This window comes from Melanerpes formicivorus, unplaced genomic scaffold, assembly GCF_026170545.1.
Source record: "Melanerpes formicivorus ecotype bairdi unplaced genomic scaffold, bMelFor1.0.p_v2 SCAF_74, whole genome shotgun sequence".
In the NCBI taxonomy this organism is placed as follows: domain Eukaryota; kingdom Metazoa; phylum Chordata; class Aves; order Piciformes; family Picidae; genus Melanerpes; species Melanerpes formicivorus.
Genome location: NW_027142426.1, coordinates 1,456,330 through 1,482,614, shown reverse-complemented (window position 1 = coordinate 1,482,614; position 26,285 = coordinate 1,456,330). Strand labels below are relative to the sequence as shown.

The 26,285-nt window shown below is 37.3% G+C and overlaps 2 protein-coding genes across 3 annotated transcripts in view; both read left to right on the top strand.

Moving 5' to 3' along the window:
- Nucleotides 1–721, top strand: part of HESX1 (HESX homeobox 1) — a 48,093-nt gene extending 47,372 nt beyond the window's left edge. The window contains exon 6 of the transcript XR_010990500.1: nucleotides 664–721. The gene's annotated coding sequence lies outside the window, so the exon portion shown is untranslated. The remainder of the gene's footprint in view (nucleotides 1–663) is intronic.
- IL17RD (interleukin 17 receptor D) overlaps nucleotides 1–21,549 on the top strand; it is a 50,745-nt gene extending 29,196 nt beyond the window's left edge. Inside the window, exons 2-13 of one of the 2 annotated variants that reach the window (XM_068163690.1) lie at nucleotides 664–721; nucleotides 3,861–3,986; nucleotides 6,499–6,617; nucleotides 7,034–7,154; nucleotides 8,150–8,194; nucleotides 9,016–9,167; nucleotides 10,520–10,585; nucleotides 11,142–11,196; nucleotides 12,114–12,224; nucleotides 13,863–14,047; nucleotides 15,200–16,139; nucleotides 18,275–21,549. In XM_068163690.1, the coding sequence (XP_068019791.1) occupies nucleotides 6,570–6,617; nucleotides 7,034–7,154; nucleotides 8,150–8,194; nucleotides 9,016–9,167; nucleotides 10,520–10,585; nucleotides 11,142–11,196; nucleotides 12,114–12,224; nucleotides 13,863–14,047; nucleotides 15,200–16,139; nucleotides 18,275–18,390 (1,839 nt within the window). In that variant the 5' untranslated portion in view covers nucleotides 664–721; nucleotides 3,861–3,986; nucleotides 6,499–6,569 and the 3' untranslated portion in view covers nucleotides 18,391–21,549. Of the gene's footprint in view, nucleotides 1–663; nucleotides 722–3,860; nucleotides 3,987–6,498; nucleotides 6,618–7,033; nucleotides 7,155–8,149; nucleotides 8,195–9,015; nucleotides 9,168–10,519; nucleotides 10,586–11,141; nucleotides 11,197–12,113; nucleotides 12,225–13,862; nucleotides 14,048–15,199; nucleotides 16,140–18,274 lie in introns of those variants that run through there. The other variant, XR_010990497.1, reaches the window with a different exon arrangement.
- The last annotated feature ends 4,736 nt before the right edge of the window (nucleotides 21,550–26,285 follow it).

The following is a 26,285-nucleotide window of genomic DNA, read 5'->3' as shown; positions in this document are numbered from 1 at the left end:
TGATGAGTGCTCTTTAATCAGTTGTTCTACTGTTTTGCTCCTACCTTTAATTTCTTTCCTGAAAATTAACCTTCATCAAGAAAATAGAGCTAAATTGCTATGACCACAGTGCTTAGCAGTGACATTCCTTCTCTGTGTTTGAACTTTTGATACTCTTGGAATGACTCAGTTGATTCAGGCTGAATTTCTCCCTTCTCTTGCATTGTGTTTACCCTGGAGTACACAATTTGATTTGTCATTAAACCTTGATTGAAGCTGTGTTTTTTGTATGGACATGATTAATCTAAATGGTGGAAGTTCAGAACATCTCATAACTTTCTTCCAAAAATACGCTTCTGTAGTTCATGTCCACTGGGCAAGTCATACTATTTAAGTCACAATTCCATGTCTTGATGCAAATACTATCATCAGACTTTAATTTCTCTTTGTTTTCACTTTTTTTGAGCATTACATTTGGAAAACTGATGACAAATGAGTGCGTGCAGGTGTACACAGTCTGCTTTGCATTGTCTGTGTTGAGACTGATGGCTGGTGTGCCCAAACAGAAGGGGAAAAAGATCACGAGTTGTAACACCTTCCAACAACCTATTTACAAAAGAAAAATCTACATAAGTTCAAAGTACCTTGACTTATTCACGTTATTTTCTTGATGTGTCTCCACAGGGGCTGTCATCAGTCACCAAGAGCAATGGACTATTCAATATCACCTTTAAATATGACAGTAAGTTGAAAATTTGCACCGTATTCACAGAAATCAAGGGCTTCATCGCACTTGTCAATATATAGCAATATCTCTCTTAAAAATGGCTTGAAGAATAGCATGAGTTACAGAGCTTGGTTTCTGCTGGTTCTGGTAGATCTTTTCCTTCCCGTGTTTCACTTGTACTTGAACCAACAGAATAATTTGTGGTAGTTTCACTTTCGGATGTGGCGGTAAAAATACGGAGAATGGTTTTACTCTGTGAAAGAATGTAGTCATTAAAAGGTTCGCTACATGCTGAGTCACAGGGAAGGAATATTTCAAGCTTTATACATCTTTTCTGTGATGTATAGTTTTTGGGGAAGCAGCGTAAAGAGTGTCTGAAGGTAGAAAATGTGTAGTTTGTATATTAGAAGTCTGTCTTTGCAAGGATTAATATTGAATATGAATGTTGAAGATTAATAGCTTCTCTTGATCCACTTGAAGTAGCTGGAACTCGTTTTTTTTAGCTACAGTGTTGAAGGCCCAGGTTAGTGAAAGACTGCTATCTGCATTTTCAGTGAAGACAAGAGCAGATGTCTGTTTTGCAGCTCAACTAAGAAGAAAGTAATCTCAAGCTTAATAACAGCAATAGTACTTCAGACCTCTTCAGTTGTCTGCTAAATGGCTGTATGTTCTTGGTTTAGTATCTTAAAAGGTTTATTTTTTTGGCATCTCTGTTGTCAAGTCAGTAAAGTATGGCTATTGACTACACTGGGAATTCATCCATCATCAGTGTAAACTCAATGTACAGTAAAGAGAGGATCCTAATTTACAGAATTAATGTTTGTGTTAATGCCAGTGCAAGTCACAGGTTGGTTTGTTGCTTGTCTGAAGGAATTGCCTCAGATGCAGGTGAGATTTCATCACTGAGAGCGCTTACCTGGAAACCTAACCATAGTGCTTTTGTTTCATTCTCATGTCCCTTTTATTTTTCTATGTTATTTTCTGAATTTGCAGTCCTTCACTGTGAATTTTTTAAAATCTTATTTATTGTTCATATTTAAATGAGCAAAATGTAAGTATGACAGATTGTACGAGAGGTAAGTGGTCACCACAAAAGAGCTATGATTTTTATCTACATAAAAATAAGCAGGAAATAATACCAGTCAGAACAAAGGTCCCCACATATAATAACAAGTTCCAGTGTCTGTCATGTTTTTTCCATTAATTCTGGCACTAGAAACTGTAACCAATGACAAGTGTCAGTTAAAAATTCTGCTGGCACTGCCTACTTCCTGGACAAAGGAGGTATTTGACTCCTGTAGAAGTAGGAAAAGATGTCAAGGCTCACTGATATCAAGGCTAAAGAGTTTGTGTAATGCAGAAATAAATGCTACTTCCTGGCTGTGGTTTAAAAGCTTTTATTTTGCCATGCAGAAACTCTAGCAAACTGTGGTTTATGTTCTTAAATTAGTTGGCTAGATTATTTATTCAGGTGGAAACCAAATGTTTGTATGTTTACTTGTGTTCAAATAAAAAAATGGTTTCCTACAAATTACAGTCTTCCCCTGCTGTTTTCTTCCTAAGTCTGTTGTTCTTGAAAAATGTAAATCAGTGACTCACAGTCAAACTTCAGGCATTTGTGCTGCATTCCATTTTGGCAAATTGTCATTTGACCATAACATTTTACTCACTAGGATCCAAAATCTTGGGCTTGCTATTAATTAGATCCAGACCAAACAAAAAGCTGTTAGTTCAAACTTTCCATTGTAAGAGATACTCTATTCTCCTAAGAGGAAGTTCATGCTGTCATTGAGTTCACTTGTAGCAGAAGACTTCTACAAACAGCAGAGTAAGTACTAGCCTCCCAGGTTTTGTTCAAGGCAGTGTTGTACAAACTGTTCTTTTATTTGTGTGGCAGTTACATAAAGGACCCCTGACCATTGCTATTCATCGTAGAAAGTAATTTCCTAAAACTGCTTTTCAGTTAACCATTCTGCTTGCCTTGCCTTTAAGATCACACCTCTGAATTCACTTGGAATTTTCTGTATTTTCTTTTCCTAGTGCTTGATTTTTCATGTTTAGTTTCTACAAACTCTGCATAGACAAATACATAGCAAATAGAGTAGCTCAATTTTTTTAGTTTTACTCAGGAGTCAATAATATACAGACTCTACTGGTGCCAACTTTTACTGGATTTTGTTGGTTTTACTAGTTCAAAAGCAAAATGTTTGTGCATACACTTTTTGTGCTTACTGTGCTTCAGAATTATTAAGTTCCCTGTTCCCTACTTCTCTTCTTGCCACAAAGCATGAACCTCAAGGCTTTAAAAGTAATAAAATTGGGGATTATTTGTTTTCTCATTTTGAATGTGTAAAGGCATGGTCAAGTTCAACAAGAAAATCAAAAAGGTTTTTCTTGTATTGCATTTTCTTAATGAAAGCTGAGGTTTACAGAGCTGTAACTTTATGGAATACACTATATTTTGTGAGGATATCGAGACAAAACCAGTTCCAGATGGATCATGGCAGGGGTGTGGCTACTGAATGGATGACAGATGAGATGGATTTTGGCAGTAGATTCTTTGTGGTCAGGATCAACACCATCATGGTTAAGAAGCACTTCTTGAGCGCCAGTTCTAAGGCTTCACATTGCTCATTGTTCTAATACATGCCTGATCATTGACCAACATTCTCTTGCCCTAAGTGCTGTACATGCACAAAATTAATGACACTCTTCATATTCTTTTGAGTAATTAGTGAGGAATAACTGTTCTCTTTTCCAAGTCCCAGCACGTGTTGTTTTAACTCTTACTATGGTGCAGGCTATGCTGGTATTAGAAATGCAGAATTTCCTTTGGAGTCTTGTGAAATAAAGTTCTGCAATGGGTGAAAGTGGTTTTCATTGTCCTCAGAAAAGCTTCATCTAGATTTGCATACAGTACTTATTGTTGTAAATAGCGCACATGTACTTTTACTTTGCTTAATCTTGAGGAAATGTTAGGAAATTAATGTAGTCCTTTGTTTAGATGGAAGGGTGTGGGTCATGTAAACTGGTTGCTTGACTAGATCTTTAAGATTTGATGCTGTTGGCAGATGATGATTTTTCTTGCTCTGATACAGCACAAGAAGGTCAACAAGAATACTTTTCTTAAAGCATGTATTTCTCCACATTTTAGACTGCACACCCTACCTGAATTCTGTGGGAAAGCACGTGATTGGAGATGTGCAGAATATAACTATCAGCCAGTATGCCTGTTATGAGCAGGTTGCAGTGACGGTATTTTGGGTAGCAAATGCTATTGGTGAGTATTAGAAAGAAATGGACTTACTCATCATGGCCTGGGTAATAAGTTCTTGCTGTTATTAAGTAAAATGATTAAATTATACTTGGTGTCATTGAAGCAAAAAAAAACTCAAGAAGGAGGAAATTCTTAACAGATTTGCAAAGTTGCTATTTTTGCTAGCTCATTCAAAACCACTTAAACCCAGGATGCTCTATGCAGCCATATACTGCTTTTTACTATTCCAGTTTGCTGTATTTTTCCTGCTCCTCAGAAGTGTGTAGTTTCATTCCCTGCCCCAAAACATGGGTGCATCTCAGTGACATTGATGGAATTTAATTGTGGTTATATTTGAAGATTCTTTAGGATGCAAATTATCTTACAGGTGGAAAACATTATTTAATCACAGCTATGCCAACTTCACTGTGTTTCCTTGTCACTAAGAATATTCCTTATTCATTTAAATGTCACTGGAAGTACCTTGTTGCCCACTAGAGCAGTAGTCTCTGAAGTGAGGGATGTGCAAGATGATCCATGGAGGCATGTGAAGATTTTAGAACTTCTCTTTATGGGTGGTTCAGATCTTGAAAAGAAAAGTTAAGCTTTCATAGTATTTAATATGTGGATTGACACTGGCACCCTTACTCAGTCTGTGTCAGGTGTTTGCATTTCACGTGTGGTATGTGAGGTAATCCTGAAGGAAGAGTGATTGTTCTGCCATGTGGAAGTGTCACAGTGGTGCCCTTGCTCTTTCATTTACTTTTCAGAGTATTGTGATGTATTGCAGTGTATGGGTGAAGTAACTTAAATGTATGTAAAGCACCTTAATATAAACTCAGGTCTTTTGGTCACTAGTATTTAGCAAATAGAAGAATTTCCTTCTTGAATGTTTTTCATGCTTCATTAAAGAATTTTAGCTGCAAAGGTGCTTTTCTGTATCAATGAAATAGAATGAAGGACAATACTGTCTCAAAAATTAAAATGGAAATCTGTTTTCATGTTCTTTTTCTCATACAGCAGAATCTCAGCTTGTTATTTCATGGTTCATATTCCCTCACACACCTTTTAAATCAGGTGTTATGATTTACTAATAGCTGAAAGTTCCCATATATGTGGTAGGCTTATATCCTAAGTGCTGAGGTATGACTAATAATGCAAATGTGTACTTACTAAGCTTGATCATTTTTTTTAGCCTAGACTTGCATTTATTAAATCAAACATTTTCAATAAGAAAAATTGTCCTTTTCAAAAGATGGCTAATTTCAGGGGTTTGAAAGAGTGTATGAAAATTACACTTAATTCTGCAGAACATTGCAGTTGAAAGCCTTTGGTAATCTTAAGCTGCAGACTGGATGTATCAAATCTCCATGGGAAGCAAAGCCTGGTGCATTTTCTTTTAGTGATCAAAGGTTAATCCTTCAGAAAGCATGAGGACAGAACTGCTGTTGAAACATCTCAGGTAACATGGAGACCGGACACTTTCTCTTTCGTGGTCTTCATGTAAGCACAAATAGTGCTTTTGTTCCATAGACTATTAAGCACACACTGGGCAATGCGAAGTCTTCTACAGCATTACAAGAGATTAAAACACTCCACAGACCTATGAAAATTGGAAACAGGTTGTACATTTGGGGTTTTCTTCTTTTAATTACCAAGCATAGCATAAGGTCACATTACTCAATTGTTATTTACTTAGCATTTAGCTTACAAATACTGTGGCAGTGTCTTTGATAAGTATGTAGTCTGCCATATTTAATGCTGTTGGATAGATGTAGTTAGATGGAGTAATGATAGTTTTTCTTGTACAAGTATGCAGGGGCTATGAAACCTGAGCCATAGAGCTATTACAGGGTAACACTGGCGTTGTCCTGTGACATTTGCATTGTTGTGACTCATTTTAGTCATGTCATGAAAGTAATTCCATGAGAACATCACAAAGAAATGCGAAGACACTGCAGTGAGAGTTGTGTTAGTGTAGCTTGAAGAAAATGCATGTAGATCTGGTATTATAAATAACTGGAAATATTAACGCACTGGAATAAATTCCATTTCACTTAAGTCAATTTTCTGTTATCCCACACTATGCTAGAACTAAAGAAGTTGTAACAACTATCACCTTAATCTTATAGTCTCAAAAATGCTAGAAAGATACTACGAAGGAATATTCCTGTGATTTGCTAGTAAAATGATTTATTTCATTGTGAATAGTGGAAATGTGAAGTTACTATAAATTATTCCAGAGTGAGATGAAGATAACGGTAACTTACATTACAGTAACAGTTTGGAAGCCACATCTGAGATGTGGGCCCCTCTGCTCTAAGCATTACACAAGTATGTAATAATTGCAGTCTTTGCCAAAGTCTGGATTTTAAATAAGCAAGATAGCAAATGTTGGAAGAGCTGACATTCAACAACAGGTATTATATCACAAATGTATTTGATATGAATGATAAGTTTTCTTTATAAATGACATAAAATGCCATTATGCATTTTGAAATACAGGCTTTGTGTTTAAATGCTCTGCTCTTTGCAGGGATTGAATACCTGAAGGGATTTCGAGTAATACTTGAGGAGTTAAAGTCAGAGGGAAGACAATGCCAGCAGATGGTTTTAAAAGATCCAAAGCAGCTCAGCCCCAGTTTTAAACGAATAGTAAGTACTTGGTTTCAAGAAAAGTTGTGTTGTTGCTTAATTGTGTGAGTAGTCTGGGAAGTGTTTATATGTTGGATATAAATGTAAATGTGTCATTAAATATGTTTTATGAGATGCAGGTTGCTTCCTAAAACTATGATTCTTTAAACTAATGATTGTCTAGAGACAGACCTAGTCCCCTTCTATAGAAGCTTTTGTGAAGTTGGAAACTGTCATTTGGGTGACTGGAGTACAGATGCACATGGCTTAGTAGTTCATGTGCAACTCTCCACTGAGATTCCTCACATCAATGTGTAATGGAGGGGTAGATAAAGGACTTGTACTAATTTCTGCTTATGTGTGCAGGCTTGTTTTGAAAGATATATTCAGTTATAAGAGTTGATTTTAAAGGATATTGCAATTTTATCTTTTTGTAGGGAATGGAATCCCAGCCCTTTGTAAATCTGAAGTTTGAAACAGATTACTTTGTAAAGATTATTCCTTTTCCCTCCCTTAAAAATGAAAGCAATTACCACCCATTCTTCTTCCGAACTAGACGTGAGTATTGCATACATTGGTATTTCATAGTGTCTCTTCACTAATGGGTGCCTCCCTCCCTGGCTTTCTAGTTTCCCCAACAAAAGAATGTGGTAGATGGTGATATTAAATGAGTTTGGGTTAAAGTAGTTACTGATGTAGTCTTTGAAGGAAGATCTTAGTGTTAAGTGGAAAGAATGAGTCTGTGGTGCGTAATAATACGCATTAGGCAACAACCAGAAGAAAAGTCTCAGGTGGGTCTGAGATAATATCAGGTTTGCCTACAGTAGAACTACTCCCATAGTTCTCAGGAACTTGTGAATTGGTTAGTTCCTTCTCTTCCTTGGACATTTTGAAGAAGCTTGAGTTTTCTTTGGTTTTGAGATCATAGTTTCAAAGTTGTGTATCTAGAGAAAAATTTTTATGAGTACTTACAAAATTAGATAGCAACAAACCAAGGTGAATTTGTCTGAATTACTTTGCATGTCTCATTGAAATTAGAGAAGAAGAAATTTGAGTAAGTTGTGTAGTGCTTAAATAGTCTGATAAGAAATTGCAAGTACACTTTGGGGTGAAATGTTGATAATTGTTCTGCTTAGTGTTTTGTGGTTTTTTTGCTATAAAACTTTCTTGCAAGATTTTCAAATGTCTGTTGATGCAGACCATAGCAACATTTGTCTTTGTAGTAGTGCTCAGCATCCTTATTTACTCTTGAGTAAATGTATTTAAGGCTTGTTTCAAGTTCTGCTGCTCTGCTGTGCCTGACGCCGTCCCATTTGCCTCACTCAGGAATGCCATTTTCAAATGTAGAACCTGTGTTTCACTTACAAAAAAGAAAAGGAACTTGAAATCATAACAAAGAACCTAATTTACTCCATCCATGTTAGAGAGCGGGAAAGAAATGGGAGCTCTGTCTTCAAAAGGATAAACTGCTTTCTTTTGCCCTGGTTATTTTTCTAATTAAATACCATTTTGATACTGTATCTTAATCATTATTTTTTTCTGTGCATTTGTAGCATGTGAATTATTACTACAGCCAGAAAATCTTGTCTGCAAACCTTGTAAGTAAATGTATCAGAGTATCACAGTATAACTTAGGTTGGAAAGGACCTCGAGAATCATCGAGTCCAACCTGTCGACACAGACCCCATGACTAGACCATGGCACCAAGTGCCACGTCCAATCTCCTCTTGAACGCCTCCAGGGACGGTGACTCAACCACCTCCCTGGGCAATCCGTTCCAATGACGAATGACTCTCTCGGTGAAGAATTTCCTCCTCACCTCGAGTCTAAACCTCCCCTGGTGCAGCTTGACTCTGTGTCCCCTTGTTCTGGTGCTGGTTGCCTGGGAGAGGAGACCAACCCCCTCCCGGCCACAACAACCCCTCAGGTAGTTGTAGAGGGCAACGAGGTCACCCCTGAGCCTCCTCTTCTCCAGGCTAAACAATCCCAGCTCCCTCAGCCTCTCCTCATAGGGTTTGTGTTCAAGGCCTCTCACCAGCCTTGTTGCCCTTCTCTGGACACGTTCAAGTGTTTCGATGTCCTTCTTAAACTGAGGGGCTCAGAACTGGACACAGTACTCAAGGTGCGGCCTAACCAAAGCAGAGTACAGGGGCTCAATGACTTCCCTGCTCCTGCTGGCCACACTATTCCTAATGCAGGCCAGGATGCCATTGGCCCTCTTGGCCACCTAGGCACACTGCTGGCTCATATTCAGGCGGCTGTCGATCAGCACCCCCAGGTCCTTCTCTGTTTGGGAGCTCTCCAGCCACTCCGACCCCAGCCTGTAGCTCTGCATGTACCTTCTGTAAGTTTGTCTCACAAGAAGTTACTGTACTTGACAAGTCACTTTTTTGCAATTAAGGAATGTCTTCTCTCACAGATTGGAAGCCAAGGAATCTGAATGTTACCCAACAGGGTTTCAACGTGCAAGTGTCTTTTGATCACGCACCTCTCAACTTCGGTTTTAAGCATTATTTTCTTCATTACAAACTTAAGCATGAAGGGTCATTTAAGCAAAAGACCTGCAAACAGGTATGCCACTGAGTTTTGCAACTCTTAAAAGCACAAAACCAACATTAGGTCGTCTAAGGTTTTATGGACACTTAAAGCTTAATACAATGTGGAGTACTAGCAGTTCTAGAATTTTAAAACTATTTAGTACAATTTATGTAAAATAATAGTAGTATTGTGATAGCACTCATCAGTCAAAGCCAGGCTGGAGGGCTTCATTGGAGCAGGATTAGCAAGTGGGAAGAGACTGTTCTTTGTCTTCAAGACTCTGCAACTAATTAGTACTTCCAACTGGAGTTTTATTATGATTGCATTACATATTCTTTCCTACTTTGTATTTCATCTTTACACCTGTGATAGTTTTAGGCAATGCCTTTAAAATTTTGTTACAGATTTTGAGCAGAAAAGTAGAAAAATGTAAATAAATCACTGTCAGGTGGGAGAAGGAAAACCATAGATAATTCTAAACAATTTCATTGGAGAAATACCTGCTATAAGACTGGTTGTACCAAAACATACTGGGGGTTCTCTTCTCACTTGGTTGCTCTGGAGAGGATACTAACCCTGCTTCTGCCTGACCTTGACTGCATTGTTTTGGTTAAGTCTAATGGCTACTTTTTCTCTGCTTCTTTCTCCCTTTTGGACAGCGGGTCAGGGGGGCAGAGAGACAGCTTCCTTGGTCTTCTTGATCAGGGGGGTTCTCATGTTGTTTGTTAATTGTAAATATCTGTAAATATTGTAAATAGTGTACATTTTATACACATTCATGGCATTCCGTAGTAGATTGTCATTTTGCCTATAAATACAGCTTTCATTTGCTTCCAACTGAGCTGGTCTGGCAAAGTTAATCTTGCAGGGGGGATTTCAACCCACCACAACACCAAATTTGACTACTTTAAAGATGACCCACCTGAGACAGTATCACAAAATAACTCAATTTTTAGTGCATGCATGGAATTAGACTGTCTGTGATTTGTACAGCTCTGTGCCTAAGTCTTTTTTGTGGAAGCTGCAATTTACTGTTTTTTTTTTCCTTAACTTTCATTAGTATTCAATGGCTAGCTCATCTAACCTTCATCATAAGTCTGAAAGCTAGGGAGCTTCAGGGCATAATGTAGAGTTTGTGTGTTAAACCAAATTGCTAAGACTTCCTTCCCCTCCCCCCCCCGCAATTGTTACTCATATTTTAGGACTGCAGGCAAAGGATTGTTTTCCTTACATGTTTGAATGGAGAGACTTAGTTTTGCTGGTTTAAGGTGTCTTAGTATAGGAGGACACTGTATATTTCTAAAGCAAGGCAAATGTACTTTTCTTCAGGTTTTAAAGGCATGTGAATAACTTGCAAAGTATCCTCTTTTTTTTTTTTGATACAGGAACAAAACACAGATACTACAAGTTGTGTTCTTCAGAATGTATCTCCAGGAGATTATATAATCGAGGTAATACTTAAAAATAGTCATTTGTACAACAACTGAATAAGTATGTTGATGGAGTAGTTAAAACTGAAATCAAAGTATTTCAAGCCATGGTGGTAAAATTGAACTTCAGACATCCCTACTAAAGTACCTTGGGAAAGTAAAGATTTTTAGACAGATTGTTCTTGACTGTTCCATAGTTTTGTTTCCCTAAGTGTTTAAAAGTGTCATCTCTGTTTTCAGGTGCAGTTGTGGGGCTGCATGATTCTTGGGACTTAATTATTTATTTTGTTAAAAATTGGAATTCTGTAGTTTGGTCAATTTTTGCTAAAAAGCTGTGTGCTTCTCTGGTAATAACAGTGTGTGAACTCTGAACGTTAATATTACAACATTAAAACACGTACCAGCAAAGACAAGTTATTTCATTAATTGCTAGTTGGTTGTGCTCTTGAATTTTAACTCACTGAACAGTAACTTTTATCATATTTGGTAATCAGAGCTGTTATAGTTGTCCACATATAGCAGAAATGAAGTAAAAATGCATTTCCACAAAATAAAATTCACCTTTTACTCTTCAAAGCTGGTTGATGACACCAATACAACAAGGAAAACGATGCACTATGCACTAAAGCCAGGTAGGAATTCTGTGGTTTTTAAATAGTATACAGCATTTACCATATTTATTTCCAACACCATTAAAACTGAATCTAAATTGATCTCAATTTGACCTGTGTCTGTTTGCCATAATCAAGACTGCTGAGGTAGTTGTGCTGTGGATTTTGGGGTTTTTTGACCTAATATAAAAATACATACTCACCTGCATCCCTGTACATGTATATTTAGTACAGTTTAGATCTGTATATCATTGGAAATATTTATGGGAAAGTCACTTTTGTTGTATTTATGGCTATGAAGAATCATAGCCTGTACCTTAATTTCGTACAACTGATGCATGAAGTAGTGTGAAAAGAATGTAGTGAAACTGTAAGAGCAGCCTAAACACATTACCTGTCTGTGTACTTCAGCCCTGAAATCAAATCAAGCATTCTGGAAAACATGTCAGGTTGGTGCTTAGCATGTCTGTATCAGACCAGTTACTGAGAAGCTAAATAGCAATTTCAGAATGTAACTGCAGATACAAAATATAGCTGCAGAGGAAGGCAAAGTTGGCTGAACCCCAATGCTGATTGCTGAAGGTAATCTGGGCAGGAGGACAGTTCTTTCTATGTGGTGAGTTCAGCGCCCTGGAACAAAAATCCGTCAGGTCCAGAAGACTTTTGCGTATCTTACCAAAACTCCACTTCATGTAAACTTCTTGTGGGAGGAGATGAGTTGGTTTCTCATGCATGTTAGGCACTCTAGTTGTGTGGTAACAGAGGCAATCAGCAGAGAACATTTAAAATGGAGCAGAACATGATGTTTGTTTCTACTGCTTGTTTGAGAATTACCTGATTGTAGCGTACTGCGCTTTTATAGTCCCAGTGTGAAGATTTGATTAGACAATTGTAATATATTTTATTTGCATATGGCTAATTCTGCTTCCTTTTTCAAGTGCATTCTCCGTGGGCTGGACCGATAAGAGCTATTGCCATTACAGTCCCTTTAGTTGTCATTTCAGCGTTTGCAACGCTTTTCACAGTGATGTGTCGCAAGAAACAACAAGGTAAGAGGGTTTAGTTAATATGAATTTCCACTTAAAGATGTACTTTTGCAACCACAAAAGTCTGAAGCAGTAGATTTATTCCGGAAAAACCTTTATCTGAGGAGCTTTTTTGTGTGTTGAAACTTAATCAAGTGCTCAATGGGTTTTTTTTTAATTGCCATAGAAAGTATTGTGTCACAAATAAAGACTTCAGAGTAGAATGGAGACGACAAAATTCCTGTTGGGAAATACTTCAGGTTTCAGATTTCTTTTTTACTGTGAAAGTACTACATGACCATGTAAAGTGCAGACAGGTCTGTAAATTGACATAATTTAAACATTCCCTTATTTCATTCAGAAATGTCTGATCCATATTTATGTTGAATCACCAAAAAGAAAATAAAGCCATATGATACCAACACAGTTCTCAGCACTGGCTACAATACTACCTGTATCTGTTACTCCCAATTTGCTCACTTTTCCTGGAAGCTACCTTTGCACTATTTCCAAAGCCATCTTCCTGAAATGACTTGAAGACTTAATTGCAGATGTTTCTCTAAATTAGATTTCATCCAGTTTTGCTGACTTCTCTTTCCTTTGTGTCCAGGGGCTGGCAAGACACTTTTGCTACATTAAGATATTGAAAATCAATTGCAGTTTTGTGTAGAATCCAGGGATCATGCAGTTTCACAAATATGGAAAAAGAGATTACTTCCCCAAACCTCACATATCTGTGTTATCCATCTGAATTTTGGCACTGAGGTGTACTGCAAGTGCTATGTACCATCTGGGTTAAATCCCTTTACCTTCTGGTCTTTCATAGCTATCTCTTTGCATACCACTAGCACAGTTCCAACAGAAAAAACAGACAAATCCCTAAGGATTTGTCTACAGAGGGAGTTGTTCTGGAATAGTTATTCCTGATGAATTAAATCCCTAGATGGATATTTGTGTTTTGAAATACTCATGTGTTGTTCCAAATTAGCCTGATCAACTGCAGAACCAGATTGAATTAGTCTGCCATAAGAATGGACTTTTATGTTCCATCATAAAAGCATCTATACAAGGAATGACACACTAGTAGCTATTTCTGTTTTGATTAATAATATCTTAATTCATATTCATGTTAAATTAATGCATCTCTGGTGTGTGTGTGCATATATATGTACATATGCACACACATACCAGAGACAATACTGTATGACATTCTGAAGGGATCTCTGTCCCTGAAGTGCAGTATTCTTACTTGGCTTTTGGTGTTTTGTTGTTGGTTCTTTTTGGTTTTGTGTTGTTTTTGTTTGTTTTTAAGCAAGAGTCTGTTGTGCAGGAAACTCTTGATACTGATACATCATCTTTAAGGCTTATAATACTTGAACAGAAAGGTGAAGATGGTTGCAGCTGGGTTGAGGTGAAACAGTCTCATTCTGTTTGTAAAATATGTCTCACTTTTTCTGAGTTTTGGAGTAATAGCTGCTCACTTCCCTTTCAAAGTGCATTCCACATGTTGCAGTTTACAACTAGATAAATAGTGTGTGCAACACTTCTTTTTCAGGCTGGAAAAAATTGCCTTTGGAAACAGTCATTATTGTATACATTAGTAATGAGCCTACAAAAGTTTTACAAAACCAAGTCAAACTCTCTTTCTTTCTTCCAATTTAGAAAATATATATTCCCATTTAGATGAAGAGAGCTCAGAATCTTCAGCATATGCTGCAGGTCTCCATGTGGAACGACTTCGTCCCCGACCAAAAGTGTTCATCTGCTATTCCAGTAAAGATTGCCAGAAACACATTAATGTCATCCAATGCTTTGCATATTTTCTTCAGGACTTTTGTGGCTGTGAGGTAAACTCCACATTTTTTCTGTAAAGAGTTTCCTTAATTGAAGCAGCACTCCTGAAATACATAATAATAGGTGCTAGAAAACGAGGCATTTCAATTTCTCCTTTCCACAGAGATTACTGTTTTCAACTCTACAGCTGGTCTGACCTCTGGTGGCCACACTCAGTAAGACAGTCGATGCCTTGCATGTTTGGGGACGTTTATTCATGGGTTTCAAACAGTTCCAGTGAGGTGTTTTATAATAAACTTACTTGAACCCCCTTCTTAGAGATGGACTTTAGCCCTGCTACACCATACCTCTTTGGAGGTCTCGATGTTACAGGCACTAATTATGTTCATATTTAGATATGACAATTTTTGGCATCAGGCTTAATATGCAAAAAATGATAATATGGATGTCCATTACATTTACGACATTAAGAACACAAGTATGCAACAGTTAAATTATCTGAGTCAGGCATGGTATATTGTTTATTGTGGGCTGTTGGTATCTAATTTGATCAGGTAAGTAAATAGTAACTTACCTGGCCCAGATGTATCTTCTATGCTCTTTTTATTCCCTGAGAAATATTGCTATGTACAAAATCTGTTGTGGTTTTATTTTTTGAAGAACTAGCCAGTTTACATTCAGTTACTTGACTTAGCTCTGTTACTTGTTGATTCCATAAATTTATATGTAACATAGGTATAATGAAATATGTTATTCATGAAGTAATAAATAATCTGCAAAATCAGTTTCTATAGGAGCTAGAATTCTTGGGGGGAGGCTCTTTTAAAACAAAAGAGAGAAGTCTGAGATCTGAAGGCTTTCCTTTTCACCCAAGAAATTCACCCACTTCTGTAGCCCACTGAAATATTCACCCTACAAGCAGAGTTTAGAATGATTGTGAGGCCTTGCTTGTTTTGGTGAATGACTATTGATGTAGTTAGTATCACTGGTTCCAGTTTGTCCATTATCAATACTATGTTACTTATTGCTTATTTCTCTTTTAAAATAGCTTGTATTTGTGTCAGAGACAAGCTATAGTTAAACTCATCATTAATTCTCAACCATTGTATAAATGCAAGCTGATTGACTGAATATGACTGATTTAATTTTTATTAGCAAAAACATCTAATAATGAATATCAAGTACAATGTTATTTTCTTTTCCAGGTGGCTCTAGATTTGTGGGAAGATCTAAAACTTTGTAAGGAAGATCAGAAGGAGTGGCTTGTTAAAAAAATAAATGAGTCCCAGTTTATCATCATTGTGTGTTCCAAAGGAATGAAATACTTTGTTGAAAAAAGGAACTGGAAACACCGAGGAGTAACCAAAGATGCAGGAAAAGGAGAACTATTTCTGTTTGCTGTGTTGACTGTTGCAGAGAAGCTTCGTCAAGCAAAGCAGAATTCAGATGACCTCTGCAAGTTCATTGCAGTCTACTTTGATTACTCCTGTGAAGGAGATATCCCTGGTATCCTGGATCTAAGTACAAAATACAAACTTATGGACAATCTCCCTCAGCTGTATTCACATTTACACTCAAGAGATCATAGCGTACAGGATTCCGAGGGGTTTCCTGTTAACATTAGTAAAAGGAATTATTTCAGGAGCAAATCCGGGAGGTCTCTTTATGTTGCTATTTGCAACATGCATCAGTTCATAGATCAGGAACCAGACTGGTTTGAGAAACAATTTATTCCCTTCCCTCCACCTTCCTTACATTACTCAGAGCCTGTCATGGAAAAATTTGATTCAGGCTTGGTTTTAAATGACTTAGTGAATAAACAGGTGACGGATAGCGATTTTTACCTGAAACCAGATGTAAATATTATTGCAGCAGGGAATTCAGACTCTCACTGTATAATTCAGCACTTAAACCTTGGAGAAGATACAGAAGCTCAGGACATTCAAGGTGCTGGCAGCTCTGTTCTTCAGTCATTGTTGCATGTTGTTAAAGCTTCAAATCTCAAAGATATGCCTCGAGATTCTGGAATCTATGATTCATCTGTTCCTTCATCTGAACTATCTTTACCTTTAATGGAAGGACTATTGACAGACCAAATGGAAACATCTTCCATTACAGGAAGTGTTTCTTCATCTTCAGGTTTAGGTAAGACATAGCAGTGTTTCAAAAATTGTATTTCAGTTATTGTGAACATATGTCTACCATCTCAAAATGCTTAAGATAGTATGTGAGGAGCCATATAGAAGGCTGCAGAGAAAGGTAAGTATTGTATAAAGATGGTAAAAAAGACAGATTTCACTAACTTTATGAAAATTATTCTTTTCCTTAACTTATGAGTGGGTTTTTTCCAGGGACTCCTTGACAGCTGACAGCTGTGTGGTTTAATCAAGAGGGTGATAGGGTGAAGCATTCTCACACAACAGACATAAATCTAAAACTGACATCCTGTTTTGCTCCAGCACACACTAGGACCTTTAGGGATATAGTTTGCACAGTGGATAACTCAAGTTTCAGAATGACATTAGTCTTCTCATCAGATAAGGAGCTGGGGGGAATGAACAGTGGAGGAATTTAAATGCTTGAAGACAGCCTCCAAAATAGATATCCAGCTTAGATGCCTACAGTTTGAAGGTGTAAATATTACCTCAGGCTATTAAAAAAGCTGATCTGACCTTCCTGATTACAGTGATTGAACTGGTATCACAACTACATCAGTGTGGACTGTTCCAGCAACTGTAGTGATTCAGAAAGCTGCTGTTGGCTGAGATTTCCTTTAAGCAAGTTCCACAGGGGAATCTCACTTTTTGATGGTGACATGCTGTTCTGCTTTTTTGGTTGAGCACTGACAGTGAGCTAATTTGTTAGACTTTCCTTTGGCTAAATGAATTATTATTATTTTTTTATTATTCAGATAATTCATAAACTCCTATTTGGTGCCAGATTTATCTTGGGAGGAGAGAATATAGAAGTTGATTTGCAGACACAGAATTTATATGTATAGGTCAGAGAAGACAAAATAGCTAAAACCTGAAACCTTTTGAGGTTGAAAAAAATGCAGATTTGCTGATTTAACAGTGTAGGTCACAAATATTCTGTTATTGTTTCAAAAATGACATTATATTCTTCTCATTTCCTGCCATCTTTTACTGTAGCCTTTTCTTGCATCTGTAGAAAAAAATTACAGTTGATATATGTAAAGGTGCTAATGTTGGATGAAAGTAGGATGCTAGTTTAAAATTTCGGGCTTCTCTGTAAGAATGATTTACCAGTATTCCCTTCCTGATTGAGCCACGGAGCTGTCAGCTGGCTATCCCAGCTGCCGAGGAAGAGAGAGGCAGTCTTTCCAGTAATTAATTCTCCAGTCACATACCTATTTGTTAACACGTTTCAGCTGTAGAGGTCAAACATTGTAGCACCAGCTGGTAGTGTTAGATCTTAACACTGATGTTCCAACATCCTAAGTAACTGAAGTAACTTCTGCTTTCCCCCTTTGTTTTGGACATGTCCCAGTCCAAAAGCACCACTCTGATCAACTCTAAGAGTCAAACCTCCCCTTACTCAAATCACCATCCTAAACAGGTACAAAACAGAAAGGAAACAGTATCTGGAACTTAGCATCATCTGCCTATTAGAGTGCAACCTGTTAAAATATTTTTACTGTCTCAGACACAGGAAATATGTAGCCCTAATATTTATATGCCTAATAATGAGAGGAGTAGATAAAAAGATTTAGCTTTTAGTCTTGTTCTAATTGTTACTCTGAACTCACAGTTCCATTTCTATTCTGGTTACCCATTTTGTTAATCATTACTTGGTCACAATCGAATAGCTCTGTCATTGGGCATCTCAAGGCAGATCTTTCTTCTGTAAAGGACACTTCTGGTTTAATGTTTTGAATTAAAATCATAAATCACATAATTTGTAATAGTTCACATCTTTCAGTGCAATTCATATGCAGACTACTGATCAAAGAGATCATTGTATTTGGCATCATAAACCAAAGTTCAAAACAGTTTAATTTTGAGGAAGTACCAATAACCAGACCTTTACTAGGTCCATTCACTAGTAAGGTCTTTACTAAGAAGCTGTGCTTAGGGAGAACATTTTTATTAACTTTTTAGATAGGAAATTACTGAGCATGGTAGTTGAGCCTTATGAATGTAAGGCATTATGATCCACAGGGGTTTTACAAATTTTCCTTGCATTGTTTCTAAAATGTCAAACAAATACAAAATCCATGTTTCAGTTAATGAACCACACTTTTTTTTTCCCTTTTATAGGGGAAGAAGAACCTCCTGTGATCACCACTACAAAGTTCTTAATGCCTGGAATATGTAAAGCAGAACTTCATTGCCATATCCATACTGATGAACTGCAGGCAATTGATCCTTTATAGTATGTTACAACATGTGATGCATTGCCACTTTATCAACAGCCTCTGTTTGTGCTTTAACTACCATAGTCTCTCAGCACTAAATCTACTTGAAGGAACAAATACTCCATGAAGAAGATCTGTTATTCCTAAAGGGTTTTTTTTATGGCCAATGAACTTGAATCTTTGTCTTTGAACTTGAAACTTGGTCTTTGTATAAAGTGTTTCCTGAGATGGAAAATGCAACATGGAAAAATAGATGAGAATACATTTCACAGTAATTCCTATTGCTAATTTAAATGTCATGATGTTACATTGTTTACAGGTGCCATAACCAAAACTGACTTTTTCTTTTGTTGTTTTGTTAGAAATAGTCTTACAACTGGAGATAAAATAGCTTGGAACATTAAGTCTTAGTAACTTTTGTAGTCCAGCCTCTAGTTTTAAGTGCTGAAGTACTTGATGGCAGAAGTGTTGTAGTGAATGAGAGCAAGATTTTTTTTCAGAAGCAAGATAACATGCCAAAGGTGAGATCAGGAGATTCTCCATCACAAGAGATAATTTCCCTTTAGAAGTGTTTGAGCTCCTTTCCTCAGTCTTTCCCAAATGTTAATGTGTCTCTATTTAATTTCAGATAAGCATATATCTCCCTCTTCTGTATGGTTCTCCCATCTCTTCTCCGCAGTCTGGCTGTGATAACTCACAAATGGTACCATCCTGACTCAGAAGTACCATTTTTATAATAGACAAAAATAGAGATCCTGCATATGCTGAGTGATAGCATGGAAACCAAGTTTCCTATTTTCTTCCTGGAAGGGCTAATGTCAAGAATACTTTGAAAAGACAGGGGAAGGAAGACCAAATGTTTTTATTATAGATATCATTCTGGATTTGTTCAGCCATGAGGTGGGTATGTTGTATGGGGGATTTCATATTATATTTCAAGGACATACTACTATGAACTCACCTGGGGCAAAACAAGTGAAGACAAGCAATTAACAAGCATGAATACTTTGCTTTGTGTTGACCCAATCAGTGGACAGAAGTCTATGAGTTATTTTGCAGGTCACACTACTTATCATTGCTTAGTGATTTAAGATAGTACCATATTACTAGTGTTATTAACAAAAAATGCTGAAACTATGACTGGATGTGTTTGTTTAAAGACACAGAGGGTGCATGTCCTTTCATCTGCAGTGACTAGGTAGGTCTACTGTCATCCAGAATACCCCTGCTGTTTCCAAAGAGCAACTTCTTGTAAGTAAAACCCATCTGTGTTACTGTAGTTCTAGGCACTATTATAACAAACATGGTAACAGCAAGTGGTAAGGGACACCTTATGAATGTGCTTTTGCTAATTTTGCTTATGGAGTCAGATTCTGTCTCGCTGAATCTGTTTTAACATCACACTACTACGAAGTAACTTTAGCAATAAACCAGGGTAGAACTCAAACACTTCAATTACCTTCTCAGTTTTGAGGGGTGAGAATGAGACATTGCTAATTGTTACATTGTGTTATCCATTTTAATAGCATGAGATAGAACTGTTAAACCAGAGGTGATTTTGGCTGAGTAGCTGTAAAGCTCCAGGGGTTTTACTGTGTCTGTTTATATTTAATCATTTGAATTTCTAAACAGAAGACACTTGAATTTGTTGTCACAGATGGAGTAAGAAAGTGCTGTAATGGTTAGTTTAACATACCCTTTGATGGCAAAGCTCCTGCATGCTTTGCAATTGTAATATGGAATTCTTTGTATGTGTCCGATTTGAAGGGCCTATGTAACATTCCATATTCTTGTTTTCTGAATTTGAGAGAACACTTAACTGGAAAACCTCAAACTTGCAATACCTAGGGAGGTTTTAGGTAGTTTTAAGTACTTAGTGAATCATCTGCACCTTCAATTGTATGGTGGTTGTGTTTTGGGGCTTTTTTTAATGCTTTGCCTTGGGCTGTATGGAAAGTAAAATTCTTTGTGTTTTCCCATTCTTTGAAGTTGAAAAATATTTGGGTGAAACTAGTCAGAATAATACAGAGATAATGCTCGTCCACTAAATCCAGCTGTGAAGGATTTTGATACACTGCAATCCTTTTAACTTTGCCAGAGGAGGAGTTTGGATTCATAAGACAGAGGCAGAAAAGTTACAGTGTCTGCGTGCCGAAGAGCTGCTGTGCATGGAAATGCCAAAGCTGCAAAACAGAAGGTAGCAATTTCTTAGCTGGTGATGGTAGTGCTGCTTTCCTCTGCGAGAAGATCAGGCTCACATATACTGGTCTTTTATACTAGACTGAAGACTGGAAAGATTTCCTGGTTCCATGAAATTCCTTAGCAGAAGTGCTGTTACTTATGGAATTAAGTGTTCATTTTTGAGCTCTAAGAAAGCTCAGTTTTGAAAATGAATGAAAGCAGTTGCACAAAGAATAACTTGCATTAATGGTTTTATTTTTATTTCTTCAAAATTTGCTGTACAATCCTGCACATATCACTCTTCTAGTTAGAAAAATTCTATGCAGATACCAAAATCTGTTGGGAAGGCGGGGGGAGAAAAGAGCTCCTTCATTCCTCCTTAGCATAAAGTGGAAACAACGTATTATAGGGCCTTAGAAGAACTGAAAATTTAGAGTAGAATAAGCCCACACTTAAAACTGAGACACAAAATGGAGAGAGGTAATTCTTAATCTGATTTAGCATAGCTTTCTTTACAAAGCCACAGTGCTTAAAAAATTAGGAGAATATTGTATATATTGAGATGGTGGAAGGACATAGTACTGAACTTGAAAGAATTCTCTAACAAGAATAACAGCAAAAATACTTGGGGAAAAAAAAAGGTATTTTAAAAACAGATCTGTTAATAGACATATTAGAGGTTAGCTTACTACTATTTTCAAGCATTAGTTAAACACCATGTTAATGGTGAAAGGATTCCTTTAATTTCTACTAGGCTGAAGATTGTGGACATTGGATGTTTTTAAATGCATTTTCTGGAAGGATGGAAAAACACATTGGAAGGCTGAAGGTTCAAATGTGGCATTGTGTTTTTGAGTCAGTGTAGTTGTTGCCATAGTTTGTACCTGTATGTGAACACATCAACTGTTGAAAACAGAATGCAGCTATTTGCAGAAATAAAGTTTTTATGATACTATAATTTAGAAGTATCAAAATAAAACTTTTTTTTTGGTCAATTTCTTTCATTGGAGCTTTTTGTAGTAGTATAAGATGACTTAAGAATTCAACTGTTTTATCACCCCCCCCACACACACACACCACCTTTTAATGCAGTTATGCACACCTCACAAATAACCAGTCTCCAACTGCTACTCATAATCTACACCTGGAAGTGAAACGTGTTTTGATGGGTGTTTAATAGTCATGCAACCCCAAAAACCTTTAATTTTCTAAGGCTTCTGTATTGAACAGACTGAATCTGATTTAATTTCTTTATTTTTGGAATAAAACTGCCTTGATATGATTTTAATTCTTTTTGGAATAAAACTGCCTTGATATGATTTTAATTATTTTTCTTATATCCTTGAAAGTCTTCCAGTACATGGTTCTACATGTAAAGTGAATCCTATCCATACCAACCACGGGACTATAATAACCTGGATTAGATTAATTTTGTCAAAGAAGATGTGGTAATTAAGTAAGATTAACATAATTTTTGTTTTCATCCAAGTGGATTTCAAACTGCTCTTCCAATCAATGAACCCTGCAAACTGTAATTTCAAGGGTAGGCCTTGAAACCACTCATGTTGCTTAGGTTGCTCAGGTAAAGCAGGGTTTTTATAATGGACTTCTGATCTGGAACAATCAAACTTCGAATGCTGTAGAAAAATCTGTAATGAGTCTGTAAAACTTATTATTGAATACTTGGAACTGCTCACTTAGATGGTTTTCATGCAGAGACTCTATGGTGGGTTTACAGGATGATATTTATACCTGTTGGTATGTCTTTTTGGGCCTCTGTCCCACAATTCCTAGTTCTTCTGTCTCCAGGTAAATCAAGAAACATTCTGAGGGATCACTAAGCACAAGAATAGTTCCATTAAAAATGGAAAAGGGAATTTTACAAATGACTTCTCTGCACCTGAACTGGACTTCTTTGAGATATGGTATCTATTTGTATGTTCTGCAGTCCCAATTTCTGTAGGCGCTGCCTTGAAGCCCTGTCTCTGAGGTACCCTGTGGTCACAAGAAAATGAAAAGAAGGTGTTGCTTCAGTTCTTATACCTTCAGTTTCAAACATGAGAACCTGCAGGATGCTTTCCTGATGTTTGAGAACCGTTAGCCAATATTATTCCACTTTGAGGATGTGGAAAGATAAGTTTTGCTATGAGAATGTGCATATGGATAATACATCTTGAAAAACTTATGGAAGTAGGCTCTCATTTTTCTTTTGTCTTTCATGTAAATACTGTGGAGACTTGATACTGAATCCCCCACCCCACCTCCCCAAAAAAGAAAACCAAACAACCAAAACACCACCACCCCCCCAAAAAAAAAACCCAACCCAAACCCAACCTACAAAAAAAAGCCCAGAACAAAAAACAACCCCCCCACACCAAGTCCCCCAACAAACAAACCAAAAGCCACACAACAACAAACACTTTGTAAGTTATAGTGAGAAAGGTGCTCTGCACACAATACACGTATTCAAATTATAACTGGTCAGACATGAATTGTTTCTAAAAGGTCAGAAGTTACAGGCTGTGCTATAGGCCACCTAAAGGAATTTTCCCATTTATTTATCTGCTATAAATTATTTTATTTTACTTGCTACCATCTGTTGCTGTTTTCCAGACTCTCAAAACCCAGAAAAGCCAATTTATATCTTTTATAACAGGATACAGATCCGTATTTTATTATCTTAGAACTGATTTAATGGAGTTTGATTTTTCCTGATGTTCATTTTCATAGGCAGCTACACTGGTGACAGTGATTTTGCAGTCCATTAAAAAAGTAGATACCAGTCATGTTGTCTTTTTGGTCACAAAAAGCAGAGGAAAAGGAAATGTTCTTTCCTCCATGTCAGGTATCACCTTGATGACCAGAAATTGAACTGCTTGCTTCTACCTACCTATAAAACTATTAATAGCCAATTGTTATAATAGTAAATAGCAGTACAAGAAGAAATTAACACCTGGATATTTTTCTGCAATTAATAAAACCAGTTCATTTTTAATGGATAGGGAGCTGTAACATGCAAGACTGATTTACTACTGAAATTAAATGACCTTTTTTCCAGATTCTGCTGGCAGGTTCACAGACCCTGACTAGAGATTGAAGGTTGAACTGGCATGAATGAGTGTATGGAATGCCATCCTGTTGGGCTGCTGATTTAACTGGAATTCTAACTATTTGCTTGCTACTGGTGTGCAAAAGGATCTACTTGCAGAGAGGCAGTCTTGTTGGTTATGTAAGTCAGGTAAATTTATTTCATAATAGTCTATAGAATTGGCATTTTTTTCCCCAGAGGGCAAGTATGCAGCTGTGGTTCCATGTCACTGAAAATGCTGCGATCCCTGTGTGCTCCCCATGCCAATTCTGTATTAACCTTTTGACTGTAAATCACATCATGTTCTTCACAGAACCTGCTCTGAATTTCTGTAATAGCCAACCATGTTTATGATGAGGTTTTACCCAAAGTTTTTGGCTGTTGATAATCCTATTATAATTTCCTTGGGAATGTAACATTTCTTGCTAATAGATAGGGAACCTGAGATTATACAAAGGGCCTTTGGAGGCTGTTGCAGTGTTTTTCCTGTATCAGAGTAAAGCAACCTTTGCAGGCTATACTCTGCTTCTTTAGTAGAATATCTATTATTGTAAAAAACTGCTGCCAAAGAGTTACTACCTTTGACGGTACAATAAAAATACAGATCAAAATTAAGTCATCTCTATAGAATAGAATAGAATAGACCAGGTTGGAAGAGACCTTCAAGATCATGTCCAATCCATCATCCAACACCATCTAATCAACTAAACCATGGCACCAAGCACCCTATCACGTCTCCTCCTAAACACCTCCAGTGATGGTGACTCCACCACCTCCCTGGGCAGCCCATTCCAATGGGAAATCACTCTCTCTATGAAGAATTTCTTCCTAACATCCAGCCTAAACCTCCCCTGGTGCAGCTTGAGACTGTGTCCTCTTGTTCTGGTGCTGCTTGGCTGGGAGAAGAGACCAACATCTGTCTGTCTACAACCTCCCTTCAGGTAGTTGTAAAGAGCAATAACGTCACCCCTGAGTCTCCTCCTCTCCAGGCTAAGCAACCCCAGCTCCCTCAGCCTCTGCTCATAGGGCTTGTGCTCCAAACCCCTCACCAACTTTGTTGCCCTTCTCTGGACACATTCCAGCAAGTCAACATCTTTATGGCTAAGAAAATTTTCAAGGGATGAAACCTGTCAGAAGCTGGATGCTTAGCTCTGGGAAAGGGAGAAGTAAACACTTAGGGAATGGACTTGTTTTATTTATTTTTGTAGATAGTTGCCAAACTAAACTGTCTTTTAAAGAAAACCATTTTCAGAGGTATTTTTATATCAAGGAAACGAGTGCCTGCTGTATTTTCAGTGCAACTAGCTATGGCCTGGTGAAAGTAACATACAGTACAGGTTGCTGAACAATAATCACAATATAGAAGTCTTTTTCAGTAACATTTGCTAAGCCTGTTATGAATGCTGTGGCCACACCCTTTTTAGTAATGCTTTATTTGTCAGATGATTCAACCAATTTCAGTGGGTCTGATTATGAAATCAGATACTAACAGTGTGAGTGCGACATATATCAGAGGAGCAGTTTGGTGTGTAACTTGTAATTGTTTTCCTCACAAGTGCACATTTTGGGTTATAAAGACCAGAAGTAAGTGTCATTATCCTAATTTTATATGAGAAGTGAATAGTAAATGGATTCACTTTGGAATAGAACGGAGGCTAGCATCAGCTGAAGACAGAACACAGGATTCCTGTCTTAGTCTTGAGCCATAATGGTGCTTCCAGCAGTCTGTAAACAGTATTTGGTGGAGATAATATTATTGCATCTTTTGCCATTTTGCAATAGCCTACATGATAGCACAATCACCAGGGCACTGGTTTAGGCACCAAACAAGTTCTGTGGCACCACAAGTAACTTGCTGACAGAGCATGGTGTGAAACAGGGTGGCACAGCAAGAACTGCAAGAGAAAGAAGAGGCAGATGCTAAACAAAGTGTTTACTTTGCTCTACAATATCCCACAGGGCCCTGTTTCAGCCCCATAGTACTCCTTGCATTGCTTGATGGGAACCTGGTTTGCAAGAATGACTCCTTTATAATAAATTTTGATGAAAATCAGGAGTGATTTCATTGCTGTCAGTTGCATCATACTTATTTCAAAATAATTAAAAATGAAGCTAGAATTGGACCTACTTGTCTTTAGCAACATCTAGGGGATGTACCCGTAGAAGTCATTAGTCATCAACAGAAAGGAAACTGTCTACTCTTTATTGTAGTTTTTGCAGATGTGCCAAGGTGTGACTTAGGTGTTCGGAAGGAAACCACCACCTCTTTGCAGAATAGCTGGACAGTGCTCAGCTACTGAGGGTGGAGTGAGAATAATAGTTACAGTGAATCAGGAAAGCAGGTCAGCATTCTTATTTCTAAACTAACCTCTTTGCTTAGGCTGCCATCGGCCCTGAGAAGTACAGGTACTTTATTTGAATATTTCTGCTTTTATCCTTAAACTGGCTTGATAAAAGCATTATTATTTTTTTAAGCATAACTGTCAAATACCACTTTTAAGCTGATGTTTGGGACTAAGTAATACATCTAACACTAGCTTTCTGTATTTTGCATACTAATGGAAATGTTATGCTCATTAAGATGTAAAAATGCTGAACAAACCACAGTTGCAAGTTGCATTACGTAGTTTCATAAATTAGTAAT